The sequence below is a fragment of the Egretta garzetta genome, unplaced genomic scaffold, assembly GCF_000687185.1.
Source record: "Egretta garzetta isolate BGI_Z169 unplaced genomic scaffold, ASM68718v1 scaffold297, whole genome shotgun sequence".
Lineage (NCBI taxonomy): Eukaryota > Metazoa > Chordata > Aves > Pelecaniformes > Ardeidae > Egretta > Egretta garzetta.
The window spans coordinates 2,869,204-2,885,119 of NW_009260410.1; the positions used below are offsets into that span (position 1 = coordinate 2,869,204).

The 15,916-nt window shown below is 38.5% G+C and overlaps 2 protein-coding genes across 3 annotated transcripts in view; one reads left to right on the forward strand and one right to left on the reverse strand.

Annotated features, from left to right (window-relative positions):
• The window catches only part of DNAH7 (dynein axonemal heavy chain 7), a 134,189-nt gene extending 124,244 nt beyond the window's left edge, over positions 1–9,945 (forward strand). The window contains exons 58-65 of the mRNA XM_009643532.2: positions 595–756; positions 2,772–2,957; positions 3,674–3,811; positions 4,564–4,794; positions 5,811–5,963; positions 7,614–7,791; positions 9,241–9,344; positions 9,739–9,945. Of these exons, the coding sequence (XP_009641827.1) occupies positions 595–756; positions 2,772–2,957; positions 3,674–3,811; positions 4,564–4,794; positions 5,811–5,963; positions 7,614–7,791; positions 9,241–9,344; positions 9,739–9,945 (1,359 nt within the window). The remainder of the gene's footprint in view (positions 1–594; positions 757–2,771; positions 2,958–3,673; positions 3,812–4,563; positions 4,795–5,810; positions 5,964–7,613; positions 7,792–9,240; positions 9,345–9,738) is intronic.
• A 642-nt stretch (positions 9,946–10,587) lies between these two features.
• SLC39A10 (solute carrier family 39 member 10) overlaps positions 10,588–15,916 on the reverse strand; it is a 27,097-nt gene continuing 21,768 nt past the window's right edge. The window contains exons 10-11 of one of the 2 annotated variants that reach the window (XM_035899099.1): positions 13,205–13,373; positions 10,588–12,304 (exon numbers count right to left, since the gene is read on the reverse strand). In XM_035899099.1, the coding sequence (XP_035754992.1) occupies positions 13,215–13,373 (159 nt within the window). In that variant the 3' untranslated portion in view covers positions 10,588–12,304; positions 13,205–13,214. Of the gene's footprint in view, positions 13,374–15,916 lie in introns of both variants that reach the window. The other variant, XM_035899098.1, reaches the window with a different exon arrangement.

Genomic DNA, 15,916 nt, shown 5'->3' on the forward strand with positions numbered 1-15,916 from the left:
CTTCATAAATAGATGTTAGATGTCTGTTTGTAAGCATATTTTATATTATTTTACATTATTTTTCTATAATTAACGTAGTTCTTCTAAATGAAGTCATATATTTGCTAAATGGTCTGAACTGAAAACCAAAACAGAAGTTCCTACTTGAAGTTTTTCTTTAAAGGCCTGAAATCTATCTTGATAATGAGAAAAAAAAAAAAAAAAGCAGAAACACTGTGTGAACAATGTTTTGTAACACAATGGTGTAAAAAAAAAAAATCATAGGTACATGGTCTCATACACATACCTATGTGTCATGTGTATTAATTACATATACATGGATATATAGCTTTAAAAATGAAATTGCTTTGCGGGTTCACACTGGTTTAAGAAAATATTTAGAACTGATGCTTATGACAATTTGATGACTTTCCTGATGAAGGTCTTTGCATGTGAAGAAAAAGCTAACCCTGATGCATAACCAGTGTTTTACCAGAGCAGGGGTTGCTGGGATTTGAGTGACTCAAAGACAGCACTGCTGTGCAGGATGTGAGAAAAAAACTAAATGGTTTAAACCAGCCATGAATTATTAATGGTGTTGCATTTGGTTTTAAGGCTGAGTTCAAGACACTGCTATATGGCCTCTGCTTCTTCCACGCGCTAGTGCAAGAAAGGCGGAATTTCGGGCCATTGGGTTGGAACATTCCATACGAGTTCAATGAGACTGACCTGCGCATCAGTGTGCAGCAGCTGCACATCTTTCTCGACCAGTACGAGGTACAGCAGCCTCTCACCACAGTCACCGGTCCTTGCTTGCACTTTCTAGGCCTGTTTGTTAGTGCATGTACCAATGCAGGCTGGGGGCGGCCATGGCAACAGTTTGGGGGGCAGTGATTTAGAAACCAAGGTCTACTTGCAGTAGTGCTAACCACATTCATTTTTAGTGGTTAGTGTACCATGATCAGTATACATCTACTGGGGGGAACTTTCAAATTACAGTTTAGAAGTTCTGCCATGCAAAACAGAGCAGTGTTTGGTCCATATAGTCGCCTTATTTGTTGAAATCTTAACCTGTCGTTAGGCAGGAGCTGTGGATTCAGCTCTTGGCAATGTTACTGTAAGTTGTAAAATACTGTACTAAACCACTAAATAGCTAACTATGATTGACTCAACAGGGATAACACAAGACCCTGGACTGTTGCAGATTAGTAACAACCTTGATCTATTTGTGTAAATTTGGCAGATGACATTTCCTTCCCTGTTTGCAGAGCTAGGCAGTGTTTCATAGAAGCCTCTCTGAATTTGCTAGCAATACATGACACTTCTTTATGTTCTGGCTTCCTAAGCAACCCACTATCGCCAGAATCTGCTGAAGTTGTGGCTGGGGGCAAGAAAGGAGTGTTATTTTCAAACCACTGTCAGCCTGGAGTGGTTTTGGTTATCAGTGTGGCTAATAGGTGAATTGTGATTCAGCATGAGAAAGCAACTTCATGAAGGTTTCTTTTCCTGTGGGAGAGAGGAAGGGGAAGGAGGGCTGAGAGGGATGTCTTCCTGTTTTATGACCAAAGCTTATGAGCAAATTCAGTGCCTAGCAGGGAGGTGTCGTGGTTTAACCCCAGCTGGCAACTGGGCACCACACAGCTGCTCGCTCACTCCCCCCACAGTGGGATGGGGGAAAGAATCAGAAGAGTAAAAGTGACAAAACTCCTGGGTTGAGATAAAGACAGTTTAATAGGTAAAGTGAAAGCGGCGCACGCAAACAAAGCAAAACAAGGAATTAATTCACCACTTCCCATGGGCAGACAGGGGTGCAGCCGCCTCCAGGAAAGCAGGGCTCCATCACGCGTAATGGTTACATGGGAAGACAAATGCCATTGCTCCAAATGTCCCCCCCACTCTTCCTTCTTCTTCTCCCAGCTTATATACTGAGCATGACGTCATATGGTCTGGAATAGCCCTTTGGCCAATTTGGGTCAGCTGTCCTGGCTGTGTCCTCTCCCAGTTTCTTGTGCACCTGGCAGAGCTGAGAGCCGAGAAGCACTTGGCCAGTCTAAGCACTATGCAGCAACAACCAAAACATCAGTGTGTTATCAACATTCTTCTAGTACTAAAACCAAACCACAGCACTATACCAGCTACTAGGAAGAAAATTAACTCTGTCCCAGCCGAAACCAGGACAGAGGGAAGCATTTTTTTTTTTCCTGAAAGATAGTAAATTATACATAGTAAACACATTTCTTGGTACTTTTTTCAACTGGTTTGCTTTATCCCAGTTCTCAGTGTATCACCCACTCGTGCCCTGACTTCCTGTAAATAATTTATGTCTTAGCACTCGTAATTTTTTCCTTTCATGCAACCGAGTGCAGCTTCTCTCAACCTCAAAACTTTAAGCATGTTTGTTTTTATTTTCTAAAAAAAGTAAATAAAATTTATGGCACAGCTATGGCCCTATGACAGCATACATTTATTTTAGAAGTATATATAGCCAAACAAGTAGAGATAATTTTGGAAAAGTTCTCCATAAACTTGTACTCGGGGAGTTCCAGCTGCATTACTATGGAAATTTTTGGTGCTATTATTCTTCAAAAGAAGCAATGCTGGGTGACTTGATGGATGACTACTAAAGTATTTGAAGATCAGGAGATCAATGGTACAAGCATGAAGTAGCAGAAGTAAATAGCAGCTTTTAAACTTTCGAGTGAGAAGATGACTTCCATATAAATGACCACGATACCAATATGTCCAGAGAAGTGCTGGGCTGCAGTTCAGATAATTGTCTTGCTTTTTTCCAGGAGGTGCCGTATGATGCTCTTCGCTATATGACTGGAGAATGTAACTATGGTGGCAGAGTCACTGATGACTGGGATCGGCGTACGCTCCGTAGCATTCTCAACATGTTCTTTTCTTCAGAAATCATTACAAATGCAGATTATAAATTTGATCCAAGTGGCCTTTATTTTGCTCCTCCTGAAGGAGATGTAAGTATCCCAGAACAACAGAATTACCCAACAGCTTTTTTTTTTTTTAAATAGATTTATCTTTATTGACATTGATGTGTGCCTCTGTGCTTACTGCTGCTACTGCTTGCTTTTGTGGCTTAATCTCACATTCTATTAGGACTTGTTTCAGTGACTTCTAAGAAATGGAAATGGTGTAAAAAATCAACCCCAAATACTACCAACTAAATTGACTTTGCTGTGTGAGTCAGCATGCTCAGGGGACAATAAGAGAAAACACAGCCTGCTGAAGTTAAAAGCATTATAAAATAGGCATAAGAGAATTAGTTGACCATATCTGCTGGAGGTAGAAAGGACATAGTAACCAGCTTAATTTATCACACAGGAGAGTTATGTTACACATCAACAAAACGCCTTCAGACACTTAGCAAGCAGTGGGCCCAGAAAGGGACTGCAGCCCCTTGCACTAGGTATCTTATTTTATAAGAGAATTTCCCACGGCTGTCAGAAATTTTGTCAGAAATTATTTAAGCAAAGCCAATCCTGATTTTGGGGCAAGAGGGTGGACCAAAAGAATTTGTGAGGCACAGTCTCTGTATTTCCTTTTGTGTCTTAGTTTACACATTATACTCATTACGCTAGGAAAGTTTGTAGTAGTTTTGAGACACAGCTTGCAGCCTGTCATGGGCTGTTTCTGCATCTCCTTTTAAGTCTATTCTTTTTCTCCTTTTTTTCAGTACCAAAGCTATATTGAATACACGAAGACACTTCCACTGAATCCTTCCCCAGAGATATTTGGAATGAACGCAAATGCTGATATTACCAAGGATCAGTCAGAAACACAACTGTTATTTGATAACATTCTTCTCACACAGGTATGTAAGGAGTAAGCGTCACACACCATCTTACCATAACATTCTACTCTATCTCCACATTAGTGTGTTCAGATTCTTTTTCGTTTTTTACTGTACCTCATTGTGTTGTACCTCCATTCTGGTGAAATTAGTGTTCCACTTCAGAATCCTTCAAGGTTTTTTATTTTTCCTGACTCTCTTCCTAAGGAAACATAGCTTCTGAGATCGTACAGTCAGTTTGTGTATCTCCTACTGCCCCCCAGCTTTTGGACAATTTTCAACTTCTTGGCCAATTTCAGTCCAGTTTGTAAGCCAGGTACAATTTAGGCATACAATCGTTCCTGTAAGCTTCATGAGGAAAATGAAGAGCTGAATATAGAGAGCAAGAGGGACACGGAGGGACAGCGAGACAGAACTTGGCACTGCTCTGTGCCGTTTCACAGCACCTGGCCAGCCAGTGATGCTGACGGGTACAGCCGAGATGGGGGGGAGAAAGATTGGTTTACAGTGGAAGCAGGATTTCAGCAAAAGAAATGAGAAGGATACAAAATTGTAGGAAACCAGATTTTGTTACTTCTAAGTTAATAACTTCTTGCAATAATACAGGAAATTCTGAAACAAATTCATTTCAATCACAGGGGAAGTGTTGGAACTGTAATGATCTTTTAAACAATGCCTTTGTAACAGCTCCATTTTCTTGCATTTTAACTATTCAGTCTCCTAAGTCCTCTTTCTTATTCTCCAAATAAATCCAAGTTTCTGTCTCTCTCTAGACTCGGGCATCTGGTGGTGGTGCAAAATCCACCGATGAAGTTGTTCATGAAGTCACAGGTGACATCCTGAGCAAACTTCCTCCAAATTTTGACATTGAAGCAGCAATGAGAAAATATCCAACGACTTATACTCAGAGCATGAATACTGTGCTTGTCCAAGAGATGGGACGCTTTAATAAATTATTGCAGACCATACGGGACTCCTGTGTTAACATCCAGAAAGCAATAAAGGTGAGCTGAATACAACCTTTAAAGGCATATACCACCAACCAAGACTCAATCTGTGAGCCATCAATGCAGGTACCTCAGAGAACTGACCCTGAAGTCTGATTCAGGTTGGTCAGTCAAACACGTTAAAGAGTCCAGATTCCAAACTGATTTATTGATCTGTATCTTAGAACTGGTAGGAGTACAATAGAATATGAAAGTACTGTTCTGCGTACTGTAAAGAAACCAAACCAGAACGTTTTTAACAACAGATTTACTAGCAAATAAGGCAAGCAATAACTAGGTTCACATTTATTTTTCTGCCTGACTGGCATGAAAGACTGAAGCACCTCATACAACTTCTTACAGATGAATGCAGATCTCCTCAACACCTCAAACAGCAAATTACTGCCAGTGAGGATTCCAGTTAAGATATCACAGTCTAAAGTCAATATTTGTTCTCAGTAGGAATCGAAAGCTACAGCCATGCAAAACAGAGGAAAAAAAGCAGGGAAAAGTCAGTTTGGGCAATTTTTATTTATCCTGTTATAGTTTAAGGCTGATGAGGTGTTTAAAAAACAAAACAACCTCTCCTGCCCCCCACCCCTGACTCCACTCTTCTCGTTAAGGCCAACTACAAGCTGGAAAGCCTGCCACTTTAGAATAAGGCACTTGCAGCACTGGCACAAAGTTTTGATGAAACTTTGCATAATAATAAAAAAGAGCATTTACAGTCAGTAAAACTCAGAAGTGCTCTGGGAAGACCATGTTTCTGAGAAAGGATGGCAGTTTTCTCCAAAAGAAGCTATGGACCTTTTCCCTGACCAATGTAGTGACTAACTACTGGATCAGACAGAAGATGGAAGTAACTTTTTATGGAATTCATTAAGTCCCTTATTCTTGTTTTCAGTGTTGCTCCTGCCTGACTTAGCTAGAAGTTCGTAGCATCTGCTGGACAGAGTGCTGTGTTGATTTTTAATCGTTAAAGCAAGCCTGTTAGGCAAATAATTTTACATCTTCCTTTCCAAAATTTCTTTTAGGGGCTAGTAGTGATGTCTGCTGAACTGGAAGAAGTGGTAAACAGCATTCTGAAAGGCAAAATTCCAGGACTATGGATGAGTAAGTCTTACCCGAGCCTCAAGCCTCTGGGCAGCTATGTGGCTGACTTCCTTAATAGACTGAAGGTCTTACAGGTAAGCACACCCCATTTATGCAGATTTGTTCAATGCCACTTATTATTTTTGTCTGTTGATGTCTGGTGGTATCTCCACAAGTGAACACACACACACAAATTACTTCCACTGAATAATTGACAGGTAAAGTTCAGTTCATTTGTGCCTCTGTTTCATATAGCCATTTGCTCATCACAGCATCTAATGCAGCACGACATTTTGCCACATACCCTACACCTCACAAAGAGAGCTGCTGTATATCAGTAATACTGTATGACAGAACTGCCCTTCTGAAGTGAATTTGCTAAGGGCCTCTTAAACTATGTTATGTAGATCTGGTGGTGGTAATGAAGATAATTAAAACAGAACTTAGGAAAATACTGTTGAGTTTCTTTTCCAGAGAGCAAACTTAAATTAATAAAAGATTTTAACACAAAATCTTAAGTCAAATACCAAGCTTTCAGTGGAGTGCTGGAGAAGAAAGCTGGATGAGTTAAGGAGAATCAGTGGGGTTCCCTGACCTGTGAGAGTGCAGATTCCCCAAACTGACTTTTATGACTAATACCTAGAGGCTCAGCACCATTCTGTGGCTTAGTAATCTCAATCAGCTGAAGAAAACCAATCTTATAGCAGGTTGCCCACTCCATACCTGTTGTAAGAACAGGTCCCAAGATAGACAAAAGATCTAGGAACCAAAACCATAAGTAAATTTAAAAAAAAAAAAAAAAAAATCAAAAGAAGCCTCCAGTTTCAGGTGTAGAAGGATATTCACAAAATCTGCATTTCCAGAGAGCACCTATTTTATGTTTTTGGACACACATCACCAAGTCAACACACCTCAGTAACTTCTCCTTTCATCTGTAGCAAGCCTGACAGCAGTATGTGTAAAGAACAAAAGTGCTGTTTCTTGAACAGAATCCAAGACAGAAATTAAACTTGTACAGAGGGAAAACTGCCAATAAATATGAGGAATATATTTTATTTCTTGGGAAGAAAACTACTTACTAGTAGAGACAACTAGCTTATTTGTCTTCATTGTAATTCTCTGCAGCAGATAATTGTAGTAAATTTTTTCAGCCATTATTCAAAATTGATGTTTGCAACAATGACAGAAAGGTCTTCTTGCATGCAGTAAACATTCACCTTTGCAACAGACCTCCTCTCTTCAACTTGCTGGAAACAAATGCAGCATGTGTCTTTCTTGGGCCCTGGAAGGGACACGATAACCCTTTCAAAGAGAAAACAGCCTGCAAAAAATCTGTCATCTGCACAGAGAAACAAAGGTGACTACTCAACAGCCTTCAGTAACGAGTGAGAGAAGAACTGAACACTCATTTGATGAACTTAGAAGGATGACGCACTTTTAACAGACTTATTCAGTCTTTCACATAAGCAAAGTATTTCCAGGCAACAGTGTTGGGGTTTTTTTTTTGGTTTGCTTTTTTTTTTTTTTAAAACAGAAGCTAGTGACATTTTGAACAAGTTGTTTAAAAAGACATGGCAGCCATCCAAAGTTCCATTGCTTTCAGAAAAGAAAAAGACCATCCCGGATTCACAAAAGGAGAGATTACTTCTGCTGTTATTCTAGAAGATAATTGCTTTCCTAAATACTAAAAAAAAAAAAAAATATAAGGAAGTTTTTTTTTTCTTTTCTCTCTCTTGCTGCTGCAGCTGTGGTATGAAAATGGAACTCCCCCAGTCTTCTGGATCTCAGGATTCTTCTTCACTCAAGCGTTCTTAACAGGTGCCCAGCAGAACTATGCCAGAAAATACACCATTCCAATAGACCTACTAGAATTTGACTATGAAGTGCTGGAAGATAAGGAATATGAAATTGCTCCTGAAGATGGTAAGTACATGCATGACACAATTATCTGCCTTTGGTGATGTATTCAGATGTTAACATCAATTTGCAGACTCAGAGTTATGCAATTAAGTTAATGAATTCAGCTGGAAAACATACACAACTGTGCTGCTCCCTATGAGATGCACAAGAAGTGAAGAAGCAAAATACTATTTAAGTCCTTAAAAACTGCTGCGATGAGTTCACCTCCTGGATTAGCAGGCAGATATAAAATAACACTGACAGAGGACATTCCTTACCCCAAGCTTCCCACAACAGATCCAACTCTCAAGCGGTATCTGGCTTGCCCTTTCCCCCCCCTTTTATTGCAGTCCATTAGTGTGTATGTCTGAAGACACAGGAAAACTAAACATTTAGTGGCCAAGTTGGGTACGCTACCTTAACTGTCCCTAGAAAAACATCTTATGGAGATGATCACAATGTGCAACAGGGGCTGCTCTAAGGGGGGAAAAGCCCTATTTTTTTTCTTTTAACCACTTTATTATATATTACTTAAGTTGAAGTTGCAGATACATTTCTTAGCTTGCCCATCCTCAGAAAAAAAGGACAGATTGAACTTAATTTTTCTTAAGACTCTTTTAAATACTTTCCTGAGGATCAGTTTGACTGGAAGTTTTGTAATGAGAAGGGCTTGGCAGGTTGCCAGTCAGTTTCAAGTCATTTTCTGTTGGGGCAGGTTCATTTTTTGGTTTAGAAGTTACAGTTTTCAATCTACAGAGCAAGAAGCTGCAAGTTTGATGAAAAACAGATGTTGCTGCAATTTCCTGTTTTCTTCTGGAAAGCTGATGGAATGAAAGCTGTCATTCTGTCATGTCATTATGTCATGACATTATGACATGTCAAAATAAAGATATTTATGTTTTTGAAACATTTAAAGCTTTTATTAATTTTTTTTACTTTATTCCTTTAATGAACCACTTCAGAAAGGTATAAGCAAGTGGCAATTTGAAACATAAGCAATGAAACGATGTGAAGACTAACTAGCAAAAGCCTGTTTAGATGATCAGTCTCCAAATTTGGAAACATTAAAGTGACAATACGTAGTACATAGAGAAAGCTTTATAATAATGACAACTGTAAAAATAGTGTCCTCTGCTTTGGAATAATTTTTAACCTCCCATCACTCAAAAAGGCTGGATACACTATGATATTTGCTAGACACTGTCATTTTTAAAAAGTTATATAAAATAAAAGTGATATATAAAAGTTATATAAAATTTTATGATCTTTAAGGAATTGTAATCATAATAGATCATAATACAGTATAAGATTGTGTTATACTCAGAGTTATTTGATCATCCCTTGGAACCCACAAAATTGACAAAAAGTCCCACAGAATCAACAGTTAGCAAAGTGCCTTGTACTGGCTGCTGCTCTCAGCTAGGAGACATTTTCAGGTTTTGTGTAATATGGTGTCTTTTCCAACTGATTCAGGGGTCTACATTCAGGGATTGTTCTTGGATGGAGCATGCTGGAACAGGCAAACGAAGAAGCTCGGAGAATCTCATCCCAAAGTCCTCTATGATACAGTACCTGTGGTCAGTATCTTTCATTTGGTAGCATTTCATAGTATTATATACCAACAAATACTGTAGAATTAATACTCTTAAGTTCTAGTCTTGAAGGAAGTAACAGGGTAATTATTTAAAAAAAAATAATTGAATTGAAAAGTTTTGTGTTGAAATAGAAATTAAGTGTGAGAGGAGCCGAGTATCCTCTGCTAATAATGACAGTGACAGGGTTCGCTGTTGGCAGATGTTGGGTGAGGAAGCAATCTGATAAAAAACAGGTTTTCAGGGCTATCTGTTAAAAAGCAAGCAAAACAAAAACCCAACAATGTCAAAATACTTTACTTTGGCCAAGCCAAGGCTGTTTCCCTGATTATTATTTTTTTAACTGAGATGAAAAGGATTATTTTATTCTTTACTGCAGATATGGCTAAAGCCGTGTAAGAGAGCAGACATTCCACAGCGACCAAGTTACCTGGCCCCAGTGTACAAGACCAGCGAGAGAAGAGGGATCCTGTCAACTACAGGCCATTCCACCAACTTTGTCATCGCAATGACTCTCCCTTCAGACAAACCGCAAGAACACTGGATCAGACGGGGTGTGGCGTTATTATGTCAGCTTAACTCATAAAACTATCGCAATTTATGGAGGTAGGTGCATTTTCCAGATCACTTGTAAGGGATGCATGTCAGTCCTGAAATGCCACGTAAAAAGAGAAATCAAAATGAGTTTGTTTACAATGTTGCATTTGTGCCGTTCATGAGATTTGAAACTAAATGCATAGGTGCACAATAAATCCTTATAAAAGCCAACAAAAATATCTGCTTCTTGAATAATTTTATTTTCTGAAGGCTCCTTATTTATAAGGAACATACATAAAATGAACACAACACTGTTGACAATGAACAAAACAGCATTTGATCATTTCCAGCTTTATAAAATTTTAAAAAATTATTTAGTTATAACAAAAAGACTGATAGCTCAGCAAGTTATCTTATAGGACCATAATCACATTTTAAACCATAGACTCAATTGTTAATGGGAAGGGAAAGAAAAAAAATTTAAAAAAAAAATAGTCACACTGCATCTAGCAACTACAATATTTTCTAAGCATAATCACAGCGGATTGAGTGCAATGTGATCTACATCAAAATTCATATGGGATGTCACACAGTGACAGCATTGTAATATACAAGTAACATTTATGCCCTCCAACAAATACACGTTAAATGAGACTCTGGATTCAAGCAGAATGGAATGTTGAAGCCAAGTAGAAATGTAGTGGAATTCAGATTGTCTGTAACATGACTCAAAAGCATACATTAGAATCATTTGGAATTCAATACTGGTGGAAACATATAGAAGAAGTCACAGCTGTTACACTGCTCTTCATAACTTGTAATAAATACTAGAAAATAAAAGGAAACAACCCATATTTAATGAAAAAATACAGTACCTACCTTCAAGGACCATTTTTTTCCCTTGTCTGAAGATGGCCTTGGAAGGAAGTTAACTATTTTCCTACAGAGGCAGTGTATTAAGCTATAATGATACTCCAACTAATACAAAAGTAAATATACTACCTGAAATATAAAAATCTTCATTCGAAAAGATGTAAAAGAAATAAACTTTAAAAAAATGATTTGACAAAATATCAGTTTAACCACATAATGACCCCCTTAATTCTATTGAGTATAACAGGAAAGGAAAATTAAGGGTCAGTTTAATACACAAGAAACATGGGTTGTTGAAACTTAGATCCTCAGAAGGTATCCAGTGAGTTAAGTCTCTTTGAAAATGGTACTCAGTGACCTAATAAGGGCGCTATGTAAAAATGTCACCCAGGATCTTTACACTGCAGAAATTCAGTTATCTGAAGCTAACAACAGCATGTTTGCTAATTAGGGTCCAACAGTAAACGTGTTTAAAGAAGAAAAAAGAAAACCTGAGTTCAGAGCACCAAATGGCTGCATGCCTGAACTCTGGGCTCTGGGCTTCTTCACTGAAGAAACTGTGCCCTTCTTTGAAATGGACCCTTAATACTGTTTCTTGATACTGCACTAGGGAGAAATACTGGCAAGAACCAACCGATATCGTTAAAATACATGAGCTGCTCTCAGTTAAAACTAAGTTGACCAATGAAGCTTCAAAAAGTAAAGGGCCACAGGAAACACACATTAATTTGAAATGGAATGAAGATACCAACTGGCTCTCATTAAAGGCGATCAGTGTTTTTAGCAGCTACACTGGCACCAAGCAGACCAAAACAAAACTTAACGGCACATCATAGTCAAATACAGCTTTTACCTGGCATACACATAAAAGAAGACAAACTGTATGTTTTAAAAAAAGGTACTACCATGCTTAGGACTGGTACTACAGAATCAGCTTGCACTCCTCACAAACTCATGATTTTTTTAAGGAGGTGGGTACAAGAAGAACTAACTCATGTCTGGCAATATAAGCACATCCGCACAATCCGATCCAGGACAGCTGATCCCAGCAAGTTAAGGCCCAAATTTTCAGACTATCCTTCCAATTTACACATACCACAGATCTATCACATCTGCTTTTTAATAATCTAATTTAAATACCAAAACTGTAAAAAAATATCATAGAAATGAACTCCTTTATGCTGGAAGTAGAAATCTTACATACTCTCTACTGCCAGAAATGGCTGGTGCTACAATGTCCGATATCAAGGCATTGCAGAAACAGATTTTGATCTGATATTACAGTATTGTAAATAACCTACCAAGTACTACATACACAGAGCAGAATTTAACCTTTGTGCCCAGGTTCAGTAACTAGCATCTTGCACTTTGGATTGTTTTAACACAAAGAGGAGAAAACATTCCAAAATAATTAATTGTTAAAAAAATGGAGAAATTGCCATATGGACTGTCTGTTAAAAAGAGTTTGCACAAATTCACAGCCACAATTCTTCAGTAGTTTATGCTGCAAGTGGCACACAACACATGTTTAGCATCTGTAAAAAAGAACCAGAAATAGCTCAATAACTCCAACATCAGGGATTTCCCCAAGCTAACACTAATTCTACTGCATTTTGCATTTTTCCTACTAATATCAAGGAACAAACATCAAATAAATCAGGAAAACATCGTCAAACCGATCCTCGACAGAACACAGCACTTTGCAGCGTGTATTGCAACAGCCTGCCTTCTTACACACAAAGCTGATAATGATGGAGTGCAGCTTAACACATACTCTAAGAATTTAAACAGTGTTCAGGTTTTGGTTTTCTTTTTTAAAATTTAAACCAGCACAGTGGTTTCCAGTCATGTGCTGTTGTAAGATTTAATACGTCAGGTCACCACTATGCAGAAGAATCAGCACAGAATTAACATATATATATACACATATGCATATATATATATATATGCATGCACATCTCTCTCTCTATATATATATCTATCTATACATATAGATATATACGTCAGCTACCTAAAACTTATGTGGCACTCAAAGCTTACTCAGGTTCCTTGCAGAGGTATGAATTTCAGCTGTAACATTTTCTGGGTTTTGTTCGAACGTACTAATGAAATGGTATTTGCCCAGGTGAGTAGATTGTTCACTGTACTTTTTCTTTCTTAAGCAAGCAGTGCTTCCTATACAGTACGCTGAACTTGGCATTGATTTCTCGTATTGAGTATTTCCTAATTGTTGATCACTTGAGTTTAGAAGATGCATTGGGTAACCTCATCTGATTTGAATTAGAAAAAAAGCAGAAGCTAATCTACACAGAAATGAATATGCTGTACTTGTGTAAGTAGTGCAAGCCACTGCTTTTCCTCTGAGCAATGTGCATACAGTGAAACAGTGCAGACTCAAAGCCATACAGTAACGTTATTGTAACCACAGTGATTACCAGAATTAGGTCAAAACTGGATGTCAAGCACAATTTTATCTTCATAGAGGGCAATCACCAGCATGATGGCAAATCCAAGAAGCAGGCCTAGATTCTGAAGAATGAATTGCCCCACGGGACAATAACCATGCTCTTCGTTATCTCCATCTCCATGAAGCATTTCGGGAAGCTAAAAGGCAAAACAATTCAGAAAGTTATTTCACCTCTATTCCGTTTATACGCAAAGTTCACAAGATGATATTGTCAAGAATAAACACTCCGGGATTCAGTTATAAAAACAATACACTAAGACAGCCAGAACTCTACCTAATCACCTCATTTGATAAAAACATGACCACATCATGTATTTACAAAACAAACTAAAAATGCCTTTCCTTTTTTTTCCTTGAACTCTAAGTTCCTCAGAGAAGGACTAGCCCAGCATTCTTCGATCAAAAGTTCTTTCAATCAAAATTAAGTCACGCTCAAATAAACACAATAAAAAGCTTTGACTATTGCTACAGTAATTACATGGCTATGAATATACCCTTTATAATGACTTTGCTGATTAACTTAGCCATTCATTTGTCATGTTATATGCTTACACATATTCACATACATTTGCCTCTTAAGTATGGGAATAATAGCTACAAGTAATTAAAGCGAAATTCTGTGTGAAGCTATAAAAAATTCTGAAAGCTCTGGATATTCCTTATATTCCTCACCTATGACAAAAAGTCAGTCGGTACTGACAAAAGCCACAAAAAAATAGTGGACTTGGAAGATGTAAAAATAAATCTTACGAAGTGTCTTACGAAGCCACGCATACAGAAGAGAAATAACTCAAAATGTTTAACAAGAAATTAATTCAAGAAAGCATGAGGTAAATGAAGGAACATCTTCAAGACCCACTTAGTACAGAAAACCATAATACAGAACAAGATGGAAACTTCAGGTAGTACACAGCACGAGCCTCTGTTTATTGCTTGTTGTTAGACAGGCTAGAAGAGCTTTGCTTATTCCAATACCTGAATATGGCACAACAGACAATGACAAATTAGCAGAGCATCAAATCTGCTAAAGACCCAACTATATTACCCAGCTGGTCTTGTATTACTGTATTTTGAAAAGATACATAAAGCTGACAATTAATTTGACCCACTGAGTATTTAAATATAAAAAATATACTGGTGTGAAATATGTTTATATCACCTATACAATAGACCAGGCAGCTTAACAGCAAGCACTAAACCAAATCACAGATTATTAAGAATTCATTCATCCATTAAGACTAAATGGCATCTGTTTCAAAACCTAGGAAGAGCACAGTGCTCTGTCTCCGTAACTTCCAAGGTTTTGGTCATGGACTTGCAAAGGGAGTGTTTGATGAGTAGCAGCGGAAGTCTTCGCTACGGATGGTGACAGCTGTCATACAGGCCCCAAAGCTGTGGGCCTGAACAGCAAGTAAAAGACCCCTTTTTAAGACAGAAAAAAAAAAAAGGTTCTTTAGCAGTAACCAGTACTCTGGGCACACTGCCCATCACTGGCTTCAAAACACTTATTTATTTTTTTACTGTTGTCATGTCTGAAGAGGTGCGCTCATGCACCTCTTTCTTGTAGTGGGAGCCCGAGTATGCAGGCAGAGCAGGCCAGTGCCACTTTGGTCTCCTTCAGCTGCAGAATCCCTGTGGAGAAAGGGTTCTGGCGAGACGCCGAGAGGGAAGGAGGAAGGTGGTGGGAGGCTGTGCACTGCAAGAACTTGTTATGGCAAAACCCCCTCCTTCGTCTTTGAGCTATAGTCCACACATACATTAGCACTGTAGGAACCTCTTGTGTATTCACATTTACCTGGAGGCAAATCTCGCTCGACTGCGTACTGCCCAGCTGTGCCAGACAGTGCTGCTTCAGCTCTGAGGCCTCTGCAATGGTGCAGTAGCCACAGGAGGCATAAGGAGAACTTCAGCAAGCAGCTTGGCAGGCAGGAAGCAGAAATTTTTCAGAGAAGCCACAGATGTTTTTTGAGATCTGGTGGCACATGCTCTGGATGACAAAAAAAAAAGGCTTCACCTTAGCAGTACTATAATGGGCTTTAACACTCCTGGTTATCGACTTTGACAGCCTGTCTAAAGCTCACTAAACTTTTTGCTTTATCAGCTATTGATGTGACCAATTTCAGACACTATAGTCTGGTTGTGTCAACTGTAAAAAAAAATAACACCCTCTTGAAGTTGAAAGCTTATAGTTCAGCCCTAGAGATACAAGGAACGAAAAATACAACAGATAAAATTTATTTTCCAGTAAGATATGATTCAAGTCGGACAGGGAAGGGATATAGGAAAGTTCACTGTACCCATTCAAGCCAAACCAGCAGTGTCAGGAAGGGGGATATTATGATTATTCTTCTAAGAGTCATCACCAAATGAAATGTCACAAGAATCGTGGAAAGCCTGAAGGATTTAGAAAGGCCTGAATTTAGGTTTTACTGGAGTATCCTTACCATTAGAAAACACATAATTAGGCAAACTTCAGGAAAATCAGGTGCAAACATACCAAAAGGTCTGTTCTCAATGGGCTGGTGTAAGGACTGGGGAGAAGACTGCACCTATGTGAACCTCCGTCAAGTTAGGGAGGGATCAAAATCTGTTCTTATTAAGCATCAGATAACAAGAAAATAAGGTCTTTGAGAGGGAAACATCAAGATGAAAATCTGATGAATTTTCAGATGCATCTTGC